This window comes from Pan paniscus, chromosome 18 (genome assembly GCF_029289425.2).
Source record: "Pan paniscus chromosome 18, NHGRI_mPanPan1-v2.0_pri, whole genome shotgun sequence".
Classification (NCBI taxonomy): Eukaryota; Metazoa; Chordata; class Mammalia; order Primates; family Hominidae; genus Pan; species Pan paniscus.
Window position 1 is genome coordinate 23,537,221 of NC_073267.2, and position 20,189 is coordinate 23,557,409.

The following is a 20,189-nucleotide window of genomic DNA, read 5'->3' on the forward strand; positions in this document are numbered from 1 at the left end:
CAGCCAACAGACACATGAAAAAATGCTCATCATCACTGGCCATCAGAGAAATGCAAATCAAAACCGCAATGAGATATCATCTCACACCAGTTAGAATGGCGATCATTAAAAAGTCAGGAAACAACAGGTGCTGGAGAGGATGTGGAGAAATAGGAACACTTTTACACTGTTGGTGGGACTGTAAACTGGTTCAACCATTGTGGAAGACAGTGTGGTGATTCCTCAGGGATCTAGAACTAGAAATATGATTTGACCCAGCCATCCCATTACTGGATACATACCCAAAGGATTATAAATCATGCTGCTATAAAGACATATGAACACATATGTTTATCGCGGCACTATTCACGATAGCGAAGACTTGGAACCAACACAAATGTCCATCAATGATAGAATGGATTAAGAAAATGTGGCACAGATACACCATGGAGTACTATGCAGCCATAAAAAAGGATGAGTTCATGTCCTTTGTAGAGACATGGATGAAGCTGGAAACGATCACTCTCAGCAAACTATCACAAGGACAAAAAACCAAACACCGCATGTTCTCACTCACAGATGGGAACTGAACAATGAGAACACTTGGACACAGGAAGGGGAACATCACACACTGGGGCCTCTTGTGTGGTGGGGGAGGGGGAAGGGATAGCAGTAGGAGATACACCTAATGTAAATGACGAGTTAATGGGTGCAGTACACCAACATGGCACATGTTTACATATGTAACAAACCTGCACATTGTGCACATGTACCCTATAACTTAAAGTATAATTCAAAAAAATAAGTAAATAAATAAAAAAAAAAGAAACAATTGCTGGCTTTGGAATTCTCTTTCCTCCAAAATCGCCAAGGCCTCAATTTACTCATTGCTGAAAAAGGACGACTCTGTATATTTTTAAATGAAGAGTGTTGTTTTTACCTAAATCAATCTGGCCTGGTATATGACAACATAAAAAAACTCAAGGATAGAGTCCAAAAACTTGCCAACCAAGCAAATAATTATGCTGAACCCCCTTGGGCACTCTCTTAACTGGATGTCCTGGGTCCTCCCAATTCTTAGTCCTTTAACACCTGTTTTTCTCCTTCTCTTATTCGGACCGTGTGTCTTCTGTTTAGTTTCTCAATTCATACAAAACCGTATGATTCTATATGACAATAATTCTATATGACCAATAATTCAATAATTCTATATCACCAATAATTCTATATGACAAATGCTCCTTCTAACAACCCCACAGTATCAGCCCTTACCCCAAAATCTTTCTTCAGTTGAATCTCTCCCACTGTAGGTTCCCATGCCGCCCCTAATCCCGCTCGAAGCAGCCCTGAGAAACATCGCCCATTATCTCTCCATATCACCCCCAAAAATTTGCGCCACCCCAACACTTTACCACTATTTTGTTTTATTTTTCTTATTAACATAAGAAGACAGGAATGCCAGGCCTCTGAGTCCAAGCTAAGCCATCATATCCCAGTGACCTGCACGTATACATCCAGATGGCCTGAAGCAACTGAAGATCCACAGAAGTGAAAACAGCCTTAACTGAAGACATTCCACCATTGTCATTTGTTTCTGCCCCACCCTAACTGATCAATGTACTTTGTAATCTGCCCCACTCTTAAGAAGGTTCTTTATAACCTCCCCCACCCTTAAGAAGTTTCTTTGTAATTCTCCTCACCCTTGAGAATGTACTTTATGAGATCCACCTCCTGCCCCCAAAACACTGCTCTTAACTCCAACGCCTATCCCCACATCTATAAGAACCAGTGATAATCACACCACCCTTTGCTGACTCCTTTTTCGGACTCAGCCCGCCTGCACCCAGGTGAAATAAACAGCCATGTTGCTCACACAAAGCATGTTTGGTGGTCTCTTCACACAGACACATGAGACAGGAGTTCGAGACCAGCCTGGCCAATCTGGTGAAACTCTGTCTCTACTAAAAATACAAAAATTAGCTGGGCATAGTGGTGGGCACCTGTAATCCCAGCTACTCGGGAAGCTGAGGCACAAAAATTGCTTGAACCCAGGAGGCAGAGTTTGCAGTGAGCCAAGATCACACTGTCAGGCCTCTGAGCCCAAGCCAAGCCATTGCATCCCCTGTGACTTGCATGTACACATCCAGATGGCCTGAAGTAACTGAAGATCCACACAAGAAGTAAAAATAGCCTTAACTGTGACATTCCACCATTGTGATTTGTTTCTGCCCCACCCTAACTGTTCAATGTACTTTGTAATCTCCCCCACCCTTAAAAAGGTACTTTGTAATCTCCCCAACCCTTAAGAAGGTTCTTTGTAATTCTCCCCACCCTTGAGAATGTACTTTGTGAGATCCACCCGTGCCTGCAAAACATGGCTCTTCACCCCCTATCCCAAAACCTGTAAGAAGTAATGATAATCCACCAACCTTTGCTGACTCTCTTTTCGGACTCAGCCCGCCTGCACCCAGGTGAAATAAACTGCCATGTTGCTCACACAAAGCCTGTTTGGTGGTCTCTTCACACGGACGCACATGAAACACACGACTGCACTTCAGGCTGGGCGACAGAGCTAGATTCCATCTCAAAAAAAATAAAAAGGAGTCACCTCCTCCGAGAGGCCTCTGGACCACCCCATCTGAGCAGGCCACTCTTCCTTCTCTATCTTACCATCTTGTTTCTGTCCCAGTAGTTAGGGCTCGGGACCAGCCTGGACAACATAACGAGACCCAGTCTCTACTAAAACTCAAGAAAATTAGCCAGACGTGGTTGCATGTGCCTGTAGTCCCAGCACTTTGGGAGGCCAAGGTGGGTGGATCACCTGAGGTCAGGAGGTCGAGACCAGCCTGGCCAACATGGTGAAGTCTCGTCCCTACTAAAAATACAAAAATTAGCCAGGTACGGTGGCACACACCTGTAGTCCCAGCTACTTGGGAGGCTGAGGCAGGAGAATGGATTGAACCCAGGAGGCAGAGGTTGCAGTGAGCCGAGATCGCACCATTGCACTCCAGCCTGGGCAACAGAACAAGACTCCATCAAAAAAAAAAAAAAAAAAAAGAAAAGAAAAGAAAGAAGAAAAGAAAATTAGCCAGGTGTGGTTGCATGCACCTGTAGTCCCAGCACTTTGGGAGGCCAAGGCAGGAGGATCAATCAAGGCTAGGAGTTTGAGACTGCAGAAGGAAACCCTGTCTCTAAAAACAAGGTCCAGCTAAAATCAGGGTCCAGCTCCACCACAAGCGCAGCTCCAGGGGCTGTTGAGTTTTGCCTCTACCATTCCAAGTAGTCTCTGCTCCAGACCAAGTCCCACCATCTGGCAGTCATGTCAGTCCAACCACAGTCATATCAGGGCGCTTCCAGGTTCTTTCATTGAGTGCCCCTTGAGGAGGCTGGAGGAGAGGCCAATGACATTTGCACTTGAGACTCCAGAGTCTAGATTTATACCCACTATGTTACGGCTGCCAGTGTGGCTGCAAGGACACTTCTTTCATTCATTCATTTACAATAGATGTAGCATCTGCTGTGTGCCAGATGCCATTCTAGGTTCTAGGGAAACAAGGCAAAATCCCTGTTTTCCAAGGCATCCACATTCTAGGAAAGACTGCTATCAGCCTGGCGTGGTGGCTCATGCCTGTAATCCCAGTACTTTGGGAGGCCGAGGTGGGCGGATCACTTGATGTCAGGAGTTCAAGACCAGCCAACATAGTGAAACCCCGTTTCTACTAAAAGTACAAAAATCAGCTGGGCATGGTGGCACGTGCCTGTAGTCCCAGCTACTCAGGAAGCTAAGGCAGGAGAATCGCTTGAACCAGGGAGGCAGAGGTTGTGGTGAGCCGAGATCATGCTACTGCACTCCAGCCTGGGCAACAGAGTGAGACTCCATCAAAAAAAAAAAATAATAATAAAATAAAGACTGCTACTAAACAATAAAATAACCAAACCAGATAGATGACTTCAGGTGGTGGTAAGAGCTTTGAAAGAATAAGCAAGGTAACTAACTGGTCAGAGGAAGGGAGATGGGTGCATTCCCTCAGATAGACCGCCCCAGAGGTCTGCCTCTCTGACACGACATTTGAGCAGAGACCCAACAGGAAAAGGAAGAGACCGCTCTATGGCCAGGCACGGTGGCTCACACCTGTAATCCCAGCACTTTGGGAGGCCCAGGCGGGCGGATCACGAGGTCAGGAGATCGAGACCATCCTGGCTAAGACGGTGAAACCCTGTCTCTACTAAAAATACAAGAAAATTAGCCGGGCGTGGTGGTGGATGCCTGTAGTCCCAGCTACTTGGGAGGCTGAGGCAGGAGAATGGCATGAACCTGGGAGACGGAGCTTGCAGTGAGCCGAGATCGCGCCACTGCACTTCAGCCTGGGCGACAGAGTGAGACTCCATCTCAAAGAAAAAAAAAAAAGAACCAAGAGGAGTCCAGGCGAAGAGAACAGCAGATGCAAAGGCCCTGTGGCAGAAACAATCTTGGTACGCTGGAGGAATAGGAAGGCAGCCAGTGCAGCTGGAGCAGGATAGGTTAAGAGAGGATCAAGGTGATGAGGGCCTGGAAACGGGGGCTGGGGTCGAATCACCAGATCCTGTTGGTTGCAATGGAAGAGCCTGGAGTTTATACTCAGAGCAGTGAGAAGCCACTGGAAAGTTGTTTTTTTGTTTTTCTGTTTTTGAGACAGAGTCTAGCTCTGTCACCCAGGCAGACTGCAGTGGTGCAATCTCGGCTCACTGTAACCTCTGCCTCCCAGGTTCAAGCGATTCTCCTGCCTCAGGCTCCCCAGTAGCTGGGATTACAGGCACATGCCACCACACCCATCTAATTTTTTTTTCTTTTTTTTTTTTTTTTGAGACAGAGTCTCTGTCACCCAGGCTGGAGTGCAGTGGCGCAATCTCAGCTCACTGCAACCTCCACCTCCCTGGTTCAAGCGATTCTCCTGCCTCAGCCTCCCGAGTAGCTGGGACTACAGGTGCATGCCACCATACCTGGTTAATTTTTTGTGTTTTTAGTAGAGACAGGATTTCACCATGTTAGCCAGGATGGTCTCGATTTCCTGACCTCGTGATCTGCCCACCACGGCCTCCCAAAGTGCTGGGATTACAGGCATGAGCCACCGTGCCTGGCCAGCCACCGGAAAGTTTTATGTAAGCAGGGGAGTGATCTGTTTTATCATTTAGAAGGATACACACCTCTTCTTCTTTTTTGAGAGACAGGGTCTAGTTCTGTCACCCAGGCTGGAGCCCAGTGGCACAATCATAGCTTACTGTAACCTCAAACTCCTGGGCTCAAGTGATCCTCCTGCCTCAGCATCCCAAAGTGCTGGATTACAGGCATGAGTCACCATGCCTGGTCACACTTCTCATTCTTTAAACCAGACCTCATTTGTCCACCTCCCCCATCCCCCGCCCCACCCCACGGACTGTCCTATAATGCCCATACAACAGGTCACTATTTATAAAGTGCTACAAAGTTACAAACACAGTCCCCTCTGAGCCTCCCACCAATGTTGGTGGGTACAAGGTCAAAAAAAAAAATCTCATCTCTCTAAGGGGCATAGGAGACTTTTTAGTTAGAGGGCCCAATTATAGTCCTCCTGAAAAGATGCCAAAAGTCCCCTTAAACACTTAGCAAAGATTCAAGAAAGATGAATCTCACATTCTTTGTATGGGAAATGAGGAACTTGACATCTTCAATATAATGGATTCCACTGAAATAAGATGACGATCAATAGGAACCAACTAAAAAAATACTTGACTAGCTGTTATTGAAAGGCTGAAATTCAGCTGACATAAGCAGTATTAATATTGAGCTAGAAAATAATTCGCATTGAATTCAGCCCAACTTTTGTTTTCTGATTTGGGTCTCTTCTAAATTTTTTTCTTCTGGACATTGGGAACAATCCAATTTGAAGGCCTCAATGCCCAAATCTACACTCTTGTTTTATTCTATATCCTTGGTTTCTTTTTTTTTTTTTTTGAGATGGAGTCTCGTTCTGTCGCCCAGGCTGGAGTGCAGTGGCGTGATCTTGACTCGATGCAAGATCCGCCTCCTGGGTTCATGCCATTCTCCTGCTGCAGCCTCCCGAGTAATTGGGACTACAGATACCCGCCCCCACGCCCGGCTAATTTTTTTGTATTTTTAGTAGAGACGGGGTTTCTCCGTGTTATCCAGGATGGTCTCGATCTCCTGACCTCGTGATCCACCTGCCTCAGCATCTCAAAGCGCTGGGATTACAGGCGTTAGCCACCATGCCCGGCCCACACCTAGGTGATTTTTAAAGTTCTTCTAGTAGAGAAAGGGTCTCACTATGTCGGGTCGCCGTGTTTGATGTCAGTTTTCCCTGCCAGAATCTACAATCTCCTTGATCACCATTATATCCCAACGTAGAGCTCAGTACCTGGTACAAAGCACATTTGATCAATATTTGCTGAATAAAGAAATAAAAATGAAGAGGCACTCCAGCCTGGGCAACAGAGTGAGATGGTCTCAAAAAAACAAAAACAAAAACAAAAAACGACTGGAAAGGAGATGAGGGTACTTGTGAAGCCATATTATATGACACGCTCTGTGCTAGGACTTTTATATACCTTGTCTCATCCCTTCATCTCATACAATCCTTACAAGTATCTCAAAAGTGGGGAAATCCCCATATAACTGAAGACGAAGGCAGTTCAGAAGTTCACTGATTTGCCCTAAGGTTCCTCAATTTGCAAACGTCAGGCCAATGATCCAACCCCAGGTATGTTTGGCAGTGAAGGACCAGTTGAGTCATAGCTGCAAGTAACCACCCTGCAGTGGTCCCTATCTTGGCCGTTAGCTTACATTGACATTTAACACTCAAATTTATTCAGTAACACCAGCTATCATGTTTTCCACTAAAACTCCACAGCATTCTGGCAACTTTTCTATTTTAGAGCAATAAAGTAAATTGTTAGCATCCCTTTGACATATAAATATTTCTACAAATAGTAATTCTCTAGCCATTCATTTGGAGTATTTAAAACTCAACATTCATAGCACATTTTATGTGACAAAGAACTTATGTTCAGAACACAAAAATAAGTCTTACGTCTTCATTAAAAACGGGTGAAGAATTTGAACAAACATTTGCAAACTAAAATACAAATGAAATACACTCAACATCATTAATCATCAAGAAAATAAAATTATGAGATAATCACTAATAATCACTACATATGCACCACAGTGATTAAAATTTTTTTAAGTTAAGCCACGTGACCCAACAAGGTGCATTCACTCAAGAGAAACGCAAATATATGTCCACTCAAAGACTTGCACATGAATGTTGAGAGCAGGTTTATACTGAATAGCGCAATGTGAAAAAACCCCAAAATCTAGCAAAGGATGAAGGGAGAAATAAACTGTGGTATATACATACAATAGAACACTACTCAATAATAAAAAGGATTATATTCCTGATACATGCAATATGGGTGAACCTTAAAAATATCATGCTGAGCAAGAGAAGCCAAACACAAGAGAACATGTTGTTATGATTTCACGTACATGAAACTTTAGTAAAGACAAGCCTAATCCATAGTGACAGAAAGCAAATCAGTAACTGCTGACAGGGGCAAATGAGGAGATGATCCCAAGGGAACCTTCTGGGGTAAGACGCTGTTCTGTATCTCGATCCTATTGGTGGTCACACAAGTGAAGACATGTTAGAACTCATCAAACCATACACTTAGAATGTGTAATATAAACCTCAATAAAGCAAAATTTAAAAAAAAAACCACCTTTAATTTTCTCTTACAAAAAAAAAAAGGAAAACCACTGAACTTTAATTTTCTCCAACAACTGATTCTGGTACACAGTATACCTTAATGCCTGTATCCATGGCCTCACGTCATGCTGTTTACATGAACGTAAAGCTTCGCCGAAGAGTGGAATAAGACAGTCCTGCCAGAGAAAAACCAAAATTACTCAACGTAAAACAGGCTGTTGATATGTTTGCAGATATATAGCAAGTCTTAAGTCCAAGACTGCAATATAGTTTGGCTACTTCAGATTGATTGCAGTAGTTTTATCTATTACACTATACCCTTACATCATTTATCTTCTACTCACAAGAGGCAAGCACACAGTAAGAGAAAGCCTTTTGTTTTGAAGGGAAATCTTCTTCAGAATATTAAGTCTCATTTATCAATATACTTAATAAAGCACATTACAAAAAAAAAGTCACAGCACATTTACTATAAAGCAGACTGCAGAAAAACATTACAACTAATGCTTTATTATGAAGTTCTCGAAGATCACCATTCATTCAGAAGCCCCCATCTCTGGTCGAACTTTACCCCATTTAGGATGAAGAGGAGAGATGTTTGTTTGCAGCAAATCTAAAATTTACGTAATCCGCCTAAAGGAACTGTCTTTACATACACCACCTCCCACCCCAAAAATAGAAGAAAAAACTGAGCAATTTGCCATCCTTGCGATTATCTCAGGTTCTTCCATCTGCCCCATGTACTTCCCAAATGAAAGACTGCCTGAAAACAGCATGTTAGATTTCTGGATTTACCAGCTTGCCCAACTACAAATCCTATTCCAAAAAACTCAAAAAATAAGGTCTTTGTTCTACACTAATGACCATTAATAGTCATAAGAGTGTGCTTGTAAAAATATACAGACCTCTGTTGAAAGTCTGTTAGAAACTGTGGTCTCCAAAGCAGATGAGCAATACAGCTGCAAGGTACTTAGAACTGGCAAAGACTGTGAAACTGTTAAAGTAGAAAGTCTCAGAGGTCCAATAGCGATGCGGGATGTTTGCTTCAAGTACTTTACCACATTTCTGAAACAAAATATTTACTGTCAATTAATAAAAATTACAATTCATAACCACTCAAAGAATAAAGCAATTGCTAAGATGCTATCAAACTGACATCCAAAGTTAGGGGGCAGTAAGAGGAGCAGCCTGCTCTATAATAAAATGATATTAGCAAGTCAAGACATTTGCTTTTGGGGATTTTTACATTTTATTTCATTTCAACCTCAGTTTTTGTTGGCAAGCAGCATTCATATATCATGTGACTTCTACAACTAAAATGAAGCTATTAGCACTAGTATTTAGTAATCTAGTAACTCTCCTTCCAGCCCTCTTCACCCCATGTATGTTTATCACATGATATACACAATGTACATTTACCTCCGTAAGAGTAAACTTACTCAGTTATAGACTGCCACTTCTGATCTTGTTCTATCGGGTTTAAAGCAGTTGCCAAACAAACAGAACTTCTTAACAATGGAACTTCAATGGATTTCTGAGGTTCCCTTGGATCTGGACTTAACATGTTACGAAGCAGTTTTTTCATGTCTACAGAAGTTAAATGAAATGTCATTAAGTTAATGTGCTTTTATTATAAATTTTGATTTATGTTTGGCATTATTAAAAACTAATCACCAATGAACAGCTCCTTTAATATTTCAGGCAGTTAAACACTATAAGCATTACTGAGAGCTATATAAAAATCATACTTCATACAAAATTACTGTACCTCAGACCCCTAAAAAGCAGTTGCCTTCGAAGGCTCAAAAATCAGTAAGTCAAGGTCAGGCGTGGTGGCTCACGCCTGTAATCCCAGCACTTTGGGAGGCCAAGGTGGGTGGATCACGAAGTCAGGAGTTCAAGACCAGCCTGGCCACGATGATGAAACCCCGTCTCTATGAAAAATACAAAAAATTAGCTGGGCACGGTGGCAGACACCTGTAATCCCAGCTACTCAGGAGGCTGAGGCAGGAGAATCGCTTGAACTCAGAGGGCGGAGGTTGCAGTGAGCCGAAATCGCACCACCGCACTCCAGCCTGGGCAACAGAGTGAGACTCTGTCTCAACAAAAAAGAAAATCGGTAAGTCAATCTACTATTTAAGGGGACAAATCTAGACCTGCATTAGCAAATCTTGCTCAATCCAGAATACTCATTAAACTTTTTAATAACATTTTATAAAGTGTTCCATTTGTGATAAAGAACTTAATTAATGAGCCACATCAAGATGAAAATCAAGAAAAATATTTAGCTGAAACACTACTTTGTCCTTTGTCAAACAAAATGGCTAGATAAATCTCAAAGTATTAAGGTGGTCTTTTTTTTTATTTGACTTAATTTTAAGTGCTTTTCATTTCCCAAATCAAACATAAATAGGGCAGCCCTAAATTTGTTGCTTCACATGGGATTCTGCCCCCCAAAAAATGTAAAATAACTTCCAGATTTTCCAGTAAAATATACTAAGCCAAACATTTTGAGCAACTTGTCCACTAAAATAACTTTAAAACTATTTTCTCAAATACCTACCTATTTTTTCTTTTGATCCTCCAGCAAGTAGATTGATATTTTCTCCTGGTAACAATTCTAATTGCTCGGTACATTCGACAAATTTTCCAGACTCAAAGCTGCTTAATGATCTGTAATTAAAATATTGGTTAGCTTGTATTCCTATGCAGCCTGTGGAACCATTAAAAAAAACAAACAAAAACAGAACAAATCCTAGGAAGACAGCAAAGTACACAGCATTTTTCTGAAAAAATTCCTTCCACGAGGATGCCATTATTTTGGTTTTTATGTTGAAGATGTGACTACCACTTAATTAGTACTCAAATTGGAGTGGCAAACCAGAAAGTCACAGCTACAGACTTTCGGTGGAGCTGACTCGCCCCTGTATCTCCTTCCTGTTTTCATGTGTTGCAGCCTGTTCTCTTCAGAGCCTAACACACTGACAGTAGACCTCTGCAGGACAACTTTGACATCCAGTTCTCTCCAAGCTGCCAGTGAGCTCCCTGTGCAGCCTCACTCCTCACCTACAGCATGAGCCCTTGCAGCTCTCCCAGCATCACAATCTTGTATCTCAGTCCTGGCTTCTTTCACTGCTGGCATCCCTCCGTCTCTCCCTTTTTCACCTACTTTTCTTTTTTCAAAGAATTCTTCTCTTTCATCTGCTTATATGAAAAATAATGACACCTCTGAAATTCTTTCCTGTAGTCCTGCAGCATCAATGCCAGGAAGACAGGCCTCATCCTCCCAGCTTCTATGCTGCTCCTTTCAGATCCCTTACCCTGTCCCCATTTTCATGACACGGGCTCTCCAGCCAGGAAGAAGACACTGTTTCTCACTCTCTCTCTTTTCCATCTTTGCCTGTCCCTCTCGCTGTGTAACTTCCCTTATAACTCAGCCTGAGGCCAGTGCTAGAAAGGCACATCACCTGACTTATTCTGTGCCTGATTCTACCTAGATCAGTGCAACCACTGGCTTCTCAGGGGGACCCTTGAGTACCGGGCGCTGATGAACTGCTGCCAACACAGTCATCATTTCTGCCATTAAAAGGTCCTAAGCTCTCTCCAGTGGCAGGTTCCCCAAGTCCCCACTATGCTCTATAATGCCCTATGCTTTCAGCTAATGACTCAGTCCTCAGAAAAAAACAAACAAATAAACAAAAAAACACAGGTTTTAATTTCCTCTACCCCTACCCCCAATCCACCATACACTGCCGAAATTCTGTCTATACCAACTTTGACTGCTTTCCTTGAGGCAGAGAAAAGGTGAGGGCCAGTTAATCTATCAGTGTTCTTTCTCCTGTTTCTTCAACCTCTGCTTTCTAGTGGCTCCTTCCCCTTGGCCAAAAGAACATAATCTCTCCAACATTTAAAATAAACATCTCATATTTCCCTCCAGCAACAGCTTCCTATCCTCGACTTCAAGAAAAACTCACTGACCAAATAACTTACCTCAAGCTTTTCATTTTCAAATGTCTCTACCACTCAATAGTATTCAATCTAGCTTCTTCTGTCTCTCTACAAAACTCTTTTTCCTTATAATCCCTAGAGCATCTGACAAGGCTGACTACTCCCATCTGGATGTCCTGTATCTAGGGCACTTCCCTTCTCAATGTCCCTGTATTTTTTTGAATGGCTTCCTCTTCTATCCTTTCACAAAAATGTTAAACTAGGATTCAGACCCAGGCCTTCCTTCCTCTTCATTCACTATTCTCCAGAGGCTTCTCTCTGGTTTGGTTGCTTACAAAGGCTCTAGAGTATAGAGACTGAAAAGGAAAGAGGGCCTTTTCTGTGTACTAACCATCTGCAAATCTCTCAAGCTTAGACTTTCTCCTTAGTTCCAAATCCAATTCTTAACAGCTTACCCAACAATCTCATCTGCACATTTCATTAGAAATCTTAAAACATGGCTTGTTCTCTGTGTGCTCCTACTCCAGTTAATAGCATTGTTTCTCTTCCCTCTACCATTGCCCCCATAAATTAATGGTCTCCATGCTTCCATACTTGCCCCCCATCTCCAGTCTCTTCACCATAGCAGAATGAACCACCAAGTCAGATCACAACACATCTCTGTTCAAATCCCACCTGAAATTTTCAGTCTTACTAGAATAACAGCCAAAGTTCTTTTCTCAGTTCCCAGCTACTTCTCTGCCCTTATATCCTACTGTTTAAGGCGCTCCTAAACACACAGGCCTCCCAGCTATTTCCAGAACACTCCAAGTCCACCATTCTCACATCAGGTCTAGGCCCAAAGGGCATCCTGATGGGCATGTCTTAACCTTGTGTCTTCCCTCCAAAGAAGGTCAGCTTTACCTAACTGCTTTCCTTATGGCACAGAAAAGGTGAGTGAGGTCCAATTAATCCTTCTATCAATAATCTTTATCTAATCTTTGCTTTAAAAGGTTGGAATAGCGCCCACATCTGATCATGTACAAAAAGTGGGAGATAGCGCCCACATCTGATCATGTACAAAACAAAGTAAGTTTATGGCTTCTCCAAAATAAGCACAAGCATACAGAGTTTATCCTTCAAAACAGGGGTATTTGGACATTTTTAAATTAAAATTACAGATTGGAAGGGATCTAATACACTACACCTGGGACAGTAAGAAAACAGCCACAGGTCAGGTGTTGTGGCTCACACCTGTAATCCTAGCACTTTGGGAGGCTAAGGTGGGCAGATCACTTGAGCCCAGGAGTTTGAAACCAGCCTGGGCAACACAGCGGGACCCCATCTCTACTAAAATTACAAAAATTAGCTGGGCATGGTGGTGCACACTTGTAATCCCAGCTACTCGGGAGGCTGAGGCAGGAGAATCGCTTGAACCTGGGAGGCAGAGGTTGCAGTGACCCGAGATCATACCAATGCACTCCAGCCTAGATGACAAAGTTAAGACTCTCTCTCTCAAAACAAAACAAAACACCAGCCACACACAAAACACAGGAATGAGAGTACCTGTGTTCCAAGAAAACTTTCTTGAGTCGGAGTCTCTCGCTCTGTTGCCCAGGCTGGAGTGCAATGGGGCGATCTCAGCTCACTGCAACCTCTACCTCCGGGGTTCAAGCAATTCTCCCTGCCTCAGTCTCCCAAGTAGCTGAGATTACAGGTGCCCATCACCACGCCCTGCTAACTTTTGTATTTTTTTAGTAGAGATAGGGTTTCACCATGTTGGCCAGGCTGGTCTTGAACTCCTGAGCTTGGGTGATCTGCCTGTCTCAGTCTCCCGAGGGATTACAGGCGTGAACCACTGCGCCCAGCCCGACGAGAACTTTCTTTACAAAAACAGGCACTAGTGTTGTGATGGTTGTACACTTCTGTGAATATACTAAAAATCAGTGAAGTATACACTTAAAATAACAGACAAAAAACAGGTGCTGGGCTGTATTTGGCCCACAGACCATAGTTTGCTGATCTCTGGTCTAAACAGAGCCCTTTGTATGTGCCTTTTGTGGAAGTAGACTGTATTTCCTCAATTTTCCATATACTGCAAATGGCAAGGTGCCCTGTTCAATAAGGAAACAAAGGCACACCCTGCCACCCTACACCTTTTCCATCCATCTTTTTCCTTTACACTGCCAAGACACTCCATTCCACCTGACTGCCCCATCCCCACCCACTTTCTCCTTATTTCTAGAGTACAGGACATAAACATCTTTGAATCTGTAAATAATGTGAATAATTTTCCTCAAAAATCAAGCTTTCATGTTTGAAGAAGAGTTTATTGTGACTTCAAACATAAGCTGTAACTGGTAATAAGTGAAGCAGCTATGGAATTATACAAGGCAATCCAATCAAACAACATGGAGCACATTGAAGCGCAAACATCAAATTTTACCTTCTTCCTCCTAAAAACTTTATTCCCTAATTACATCCATTTCTTTCTTTCTTTCTTTCTTTTTTTCTTTTGAGACAGAGTCTAGTTCTGTAGCCCAGGCTGGAGTGTGGTGGTGTGATCTCAGCTCACTACAACCTCCACTTCCTGGGTTCAAGCAATTCTCCTACCTCAGCCTCCAAAGTAGCTAGGATTACAGGTGTGCACCACCACCCCTGGCTAATTTTTCTATTTTTAGTAGAGGCGAGCTTTCACCACGTTGGCCAGGCTGGTCTCAAACTCCTGACCACAAGTGATCAGCCTGACTTGGCCTCCCAGAGTGCTGGGTTTACAGGTGTCAGCAACCGTGCCCAGCCTACACCTATTATTTTCCATTAAAAATAATGTTTTTCAACTCTTTGTGGTCCAAGAGGAAGAAGAAATACACAAACCATAAACAATAAATACAAATCAAGAGCAGGGCCACGTCGAATTACTTAAAAAAACACACACACGGGCTGGGCGCGGTGGCTCATGCCTGTAATTCCAGCACTTTGGGAGGCTGAGGCGGGTGGATCACCTGAGGTCAGGAGTTTGAGACCAGCCTGACCAACATGGTGAAACCAAGTCTCTACTAAAAATACAAAAATTAGCCCGTCGTAGTGGCAGGTGTCTGTAATCTTAGCTACTCGGGAGGCTGAGGCAGGAGAATTGCTGGAACCCGGGAGGCAGAGGTGGCAGTGAGCCGAGATTGCACCACTGCACTCCAGCCCAGTTGACAACAGCATGACTCTGTCTCCACAAAAAAAAAAAAAAGCCCCCCCCCACCACCACCAAAAGAAAGACTACAGGTTGAGTTATTCCTTATTCAAAATGCTTGGGACCAGAAGTGTTTCAGACTTTGTATATGTTTGGATTTGAGAATACTTGCATATATATAAAATGAGATATGTGGGGGATGGGACCCAAGTCTAAAGACGAAATTCACTTATGTTTCATAGACACCTTCTATTCATAGCCTGAGGGTCATTTAATGCAATATTTTAAATAATTTTGTGCATACAACAGTTTGGACTCATCACATGAGGTCGGGTGTGGGATTTTCCACTTGGGGCATCATACTGGTGCTCAAAGTTTCAAATTTTGGAGCATTTTAGATTTAGGATTTTCAGATTAGGGATGCTCACCAGTAAGTGGTATGAAAATATTCCAAACTCCGGCTGGGCATGGTGGTGCCCACCTGTAATCCCAGCATTTTGGGAGGCCAAGGCAGGTGGATCACCTGAGGTCAGGAGTTCACAACCAGCCTGGCTAACATGGTGAAAACCCATCTCTACTAAATACAAACAAATTAGCCAGGCGTGGTGGCGCATGCCTGTAATCCGAGCTACTTGGGAGGCTGAAACAGGAGAATCGCTTGTACCCGGGAGGCGGAGGTTGCAGCGAGCCAAGATCGCGCCATTGCACTCCAGCCTGGGCAACAAGAGTAAAACACTATCTCCAAAAAAAAAAAGTACTCCAAAATCCAAAATCAAAAACACTTCCAGTCCTAAGTATTTCAGATAAGGAATATTCAACCTGTATGAATGTTCCTAGGGAAAAAGAGACAGCCAAAATATAAGACCATGTATAAGAACTAACTTCAGTAGACAGAAAGAAAAAAGTACCAGGGAAAGAAGAAAGAGACCGCATTTTAAAACAACTATACAAATTTGAGCTGTAAGAAACACTGACATTTTCTGTAAGCATGCTAGAGCAAATAGGAGAAATTCATAAGACATTTTCTAGAAAATAAAACTAATATAAAAAAACTTACCAAGATTTGTCAAGGAAAAAGAAGAAAAGTTAAATATAATGGCAAGAAAACATTCCTACCAATTTTATTTATCCAGGCATGTCTTAAATATGGCTGTTTGTTACATACAGTGATTCTGCAGACATGTTGACATGACAGTGAAATACATAAATATGTAATGAGAAAAGGCTTAACTGTGGATAAAACAAAGTCATTACAATTAAAGACTCACCCCTATTAGTGAGTTTTTGGCATTTCCAATTATAGTCAGGGCACTGAGGTCAAATTTAACTACAAATTTTGCATTGTCTACATTGAACACATGATTCTTAAAAGCCTCATGTTTTATTTCAGAACAGGCCTCAGGAAGTTGCAGACTGTGCAGGAGGTTGTTTAGGGCACAAGTCATTTCTCCCAATATTAACTTATAGGCAGTCTCCAAAACAGGAATATTCTTCAAGCTGAGCATTGCTTGATAAACAGCACGGGCTACAGCAACAACCTGAAAAACAAAAAATTCAAGGAAGTGATAAATGGAAAATAAATCGTCTAAAATTATATGGAAAATAAATCACTATCTGTATTAGTGCTGATGATACAAATAAATTTAAGATCGATCAATTCACTGTCCGTAGCACTTAATATTTTAATTTTTTAAAAGCCAATCAGAAAACTGACACAGATCAGTATGCTATTTCAAATCTATTAAGTTTTATCACAAATAAAGAGTACTATAAATGAAAACTGTCAATAGGAAATTTCCAAAATGGCCGTTTGTTGTTTTTTTTTTTTAAATAATCAACATCAAAAGACATATGCAAACAGCAGTTTAAGACTGGGTTTCTTAAATCTACCAGGAAAGTCTGTGGTGGATTTGACTAGGGGGTGGTTGAAAAGCCAGTCATTTTTGTTTACCAAATATACAGTACTTCTTAATTTATAACTTTATAAATGTGTCAACTTGTTTTACTCTTATGAAAATTTAATAAATTTAATAACAGCAAAAGATGCATAGTCTGAAAAGAGTATCTGGCACACCATTCATGAAAGTATTCAGTATGATTATCAAGAAATATAAATTTAAAAGAACAAATACAGTCACTATATTCTAAATCAAACATTTCACATTTCACTCTATTTCACTTATATAGCCTGGTAAGCAACATTAGGTCCAACTCTTCAGTGACTCAAGTTGTCAAAATTCATTATCAGTGTATTACTTACCTCTTTTTCTTTATGATAACGCAAGAATAGTAGTTTAGATGATGGTATAAACAGTTTTTCTACAAATGATGGCAGTTTCGTATTTATCTGTTCAACAATCTAAAAGAATAAAATTTTTTAAAAATGAGCTTCTCAAATTACAAAAAGACATGGAGAAACCTTAAAGGCACACTGGTAACTGAAAGAAGCCAATTGAAAAGGCTACATACTATATGACTCCAACTACATGGCATTCTGGAAAAGGCAAAACGATGGAGACAGTAAAAAGATCAGGGGTTGCCATGGGCTTAAGATGGGGGGAGGGAGGAGTGGGGAGAGGGAAGGAGGAAGCAGTGGGTAGAACATAAAAGATTTTTAGGGAAGTGAAACTATCCTGTATGATACTGGTAATAGGGGAAACATGTCATTACACATGTTAAAGTCCATAGAATACATAACACAAAGTAAACTATAAAATTAGTTAATAATAATATATCAATATTCACTCCTTTGTAATAAATGTACCACACTAACACAATATGTTAATGAGGGGGAAACTGTTGGGATGAAGAAGGTATATGGGAACTCATTGTTTTCTGCTCAATTTTCTGTATATCTAAAAAATAAAGTCTTTAAATTTAGAAAAATATATCTAAGCTGTATTTTAAGGCCTTAATACTGTGACATTAAAGTGTTGAGACACCTAAATAGGACACACGTATTTTACAGTTATCATGGGCATTTTTTCACATTAGCAAAGAGAGGTGTAATTCCGGCAGAAATGCTCAGCAGAATGTCATCTAGAATTTGCTTTAAAATAATCCAGTTGGAGATGAAAGGATAGCAAAGAGGCCTAGATGAAACCAGATGGGCCATTTGTTTCTAATTATAGAAGCTGAGTGTTAAATATGTACAAATTTATTATACTATGCTCCCTATTTTTATGTGCTTCAGAATGTCCATAATAAAAGTGGGGGGAGGATATTTATGGTTAAGAAATTAAAGGAGGCCGGCCGGGCGCGGTGGCTCACGACTGTAATCCCAGCACTTTGGGAGGCCAAGGCAGGCAGATCACGAGGTCAGGAGATCGAGACCATCCTGGCTAACACGGTGAAACCCCGTCTCTACTAAAAATACAATTGTGCCACTGCACTCCAGCCTGGGCAAAAGAGCGAGACTCCATCTCAACAACAACAACAAAAAAAAAATTAAAGGAGGCCAGGCATGATTGCTCACACCTGTAATCCCAGCACTTTGGGAGGGCAAGGCAGGAGGATTACTTGAGACCAAGAATTTAAGGCCAGCCTAGACAATGTAGCGAGACCCCTTCTCTCCAAAAAATATAAAGGTTAGCCAGGCATGGTGGCATGCATCTGTAGTCCCAGATAGTCGGGAGGCTGAGTGAGTGGGAGGATCACTTGAGCCCAGGAGTTTGAGGCTGCAGTGAGCTCTGATTGTACCGCTGCACTCCAGCCAGGGGAATACAGCAAGATCCTGTGACCAAAAAAAAAAGAAACAAAAGAAAAGAAAAAAAGAAAGAATCTGGTGCGTAGAGCAATGTTTCCTCAGAAAAAACGAGTAAAGCTACACTGAGACTAGCTATCAACCACTAAAAATAGAGGCCTGGCAGAGTGGCTCATGCCTATAATCCCAGTACTTTGGGAGGCCAAGGCAGGTGGATTGCTTGAGCCCAAGAATTCAAGACCAGCCTGGGCAACATGGCAAAACTCCGTCTCTACAAAATAATATAAAAAATTAGCCAGGTGTGGTGGTGCACGCCTGTAGTCCTAGCTACCTGGGGGGCTGAGGTGGGAGGATCACCTGAACCCAAGAGGTCAAGGCTACAGTGAGCCGAAATCATGCCACTGCACTTCATCCTGTGCAACGGAGTGAGACCCTGTCTCAAAAAAAAAATTGCATTAAAAAATAAAAGTAAATAGACACTAAAATGAAAGCATAGATTATAAGACTGATGAATGTACTCTAAAAAAATTATATAATAAAGCAAAGCCCTTATTTTTTTTTCTTTTTTGGAGACAGGGCCTTTTTTGTCACCTTGGCTGAGTGCAGTGGCACAATCAGAGCTCACTTCAACCTCAAGTTCCTGGGCTTAATCGATCCTCCTCCCTCAGCCTCCCGAGTAGCTAGGACTGCAGGTGCACACCACTACACCAAGCTAATTTTTGACTTTTTGTACAGATGGGGTCTCACTACATTGCCCAAGCTGTGCCAGAATTCCTGGATGCAAGCAATCCTTCTGCTTTGGCCTCCCAAAGCGCTGGGATTGCAAGCATGAGCCACCATACCCAGACAAAGCCCTTCATTTCTCACATATCTATTTAAGGGCCTGAATAAACCAACACATTAAAAAGGAAAAGAATAATTCACATACCAGCGTGAGTAAATTCAAGACGGAGATGATATAATCGGTACCACAAGTCTGGCAATTCTCCTAATCCATATGTAATGACCATGTCACAATGTATAGTCATGCTAGGATCCAAGCTGCCGAGCAAAACACCAACACACTCATTAGCAGCTGTCAACACAGCCTCAGAAAAAAACACCTGGTTTGCAGCCGTCACACATCTCATTACTCTGTACAGAACCTGTAAATGGGGAAAACCAGCAGCTTTTTAAAAAAATTCACGTGCTTCCACAAAGCAAGAAAATACTTTTTATTTAATGCAATTTCAACTGAAAATTAACTGCTTGCCTTGCCAGCAGTCTCTTAATATTCTAGTTCTCAGTAGCTGAATAATAATGATGCCTTTACTACAATATGTAAACATGATCTTGGCTAAAAAATCCTAAAGTGCTACTATGACAGGAAATGGAATCTGCCATCCTCTATTTCCCACATACCCAACTTCGTTTCTCCCAATGTCACTAAATGGCTGAAGCTCAGAATCTTTATCATGAAATACACCACGACAGTAATGGTATTGACAGCATGGGAATAGCCTGCCCACACATACTACAAGCTAGCTCTTGGGCTTTTGGGAGTCAATCTTTCAAAACTGAACATGAGTCACTTTAAGCTTATTAAAGTTTCTATCTACTGATGGTCTCTTTTGAAAGATAAGCACTCTCATGCTTACCACATAATATCTTCAAAAAT

General features: G+C 41.9%; 2 protein-coding genes and 1 pseudogene across 13 annotated transcripts in view; all 3 read right to left on the bottom strand.

The window, feature by feature from the left end:
- The window catches only part of LOC129394237 (nuclear pore complex-interacting protein family member B8-like), a 43,715-nt gene extending 34,091 nt beyond the window's left edge, over positions 1–9,624 (bottom strand). For 2 of the 11 annotated variants that reach the window (XM_063598503.1, XM_063598496.1), the window contains exon 1: positions 2,409–2,521. Coding sequence is in view for 2 of the 11 variants with exons in the window: in XM_063598493.1 (XP_063454563.1) it covers positions 2,409–2,562; positions 7,818–7,897; positions 8,627–8,786; positions 9,161–9,306 (540 nt within the window). In the remaining 9 variants the exon portion in view is untranslated. Of the gene's footprint in view, positions 1–2,408; positions 2,563–7,817; positions 7,898–8,626; positions 8,787–9,160; positions 9,309–9,489 lie in introns of those variants that run through there. The other 9 variants (XM_063598493.1, XM_055099955.2, XM_063598498.1 and 6 more) reach the window with 9 other exon arrangements.
- Positions 9,625–10,923: 1,299 nt separating this feature from the next.
- On the bottom strand, positions 10,924–16,073 carry LOC129394242 (uncharacterized; annotated as a pseudogene).
- A 1,019-nt stretch (positions 16,074–17,092) lies between these two features.
- LOC117977931 (putative L-type amino acid transporter 1-like protein MLAS) overlaps positions 17,093–20,189 on the bottom strand; it is a 38,090-nt gene continuing 34,993 nt past the window's right edge. Inside the window, exons 6-7 of one of the 2 annotated variants that reach the window (XM_055099986.2) lie at positions 19,461–19,573; positions 17,093–17,188 (exon numbers count right to left, since the gene is read on the bottom strand). The gene's annotated coding sequence lies outside the window, so the exon portion shown is untranslated. Of the gene's footprint in view, positions 17,189–19,460; positions 19,678–20,189 lie in introns of both variants that reach the window. The other variant, XM_055099985.2, reaches the window with a different exon arrangement.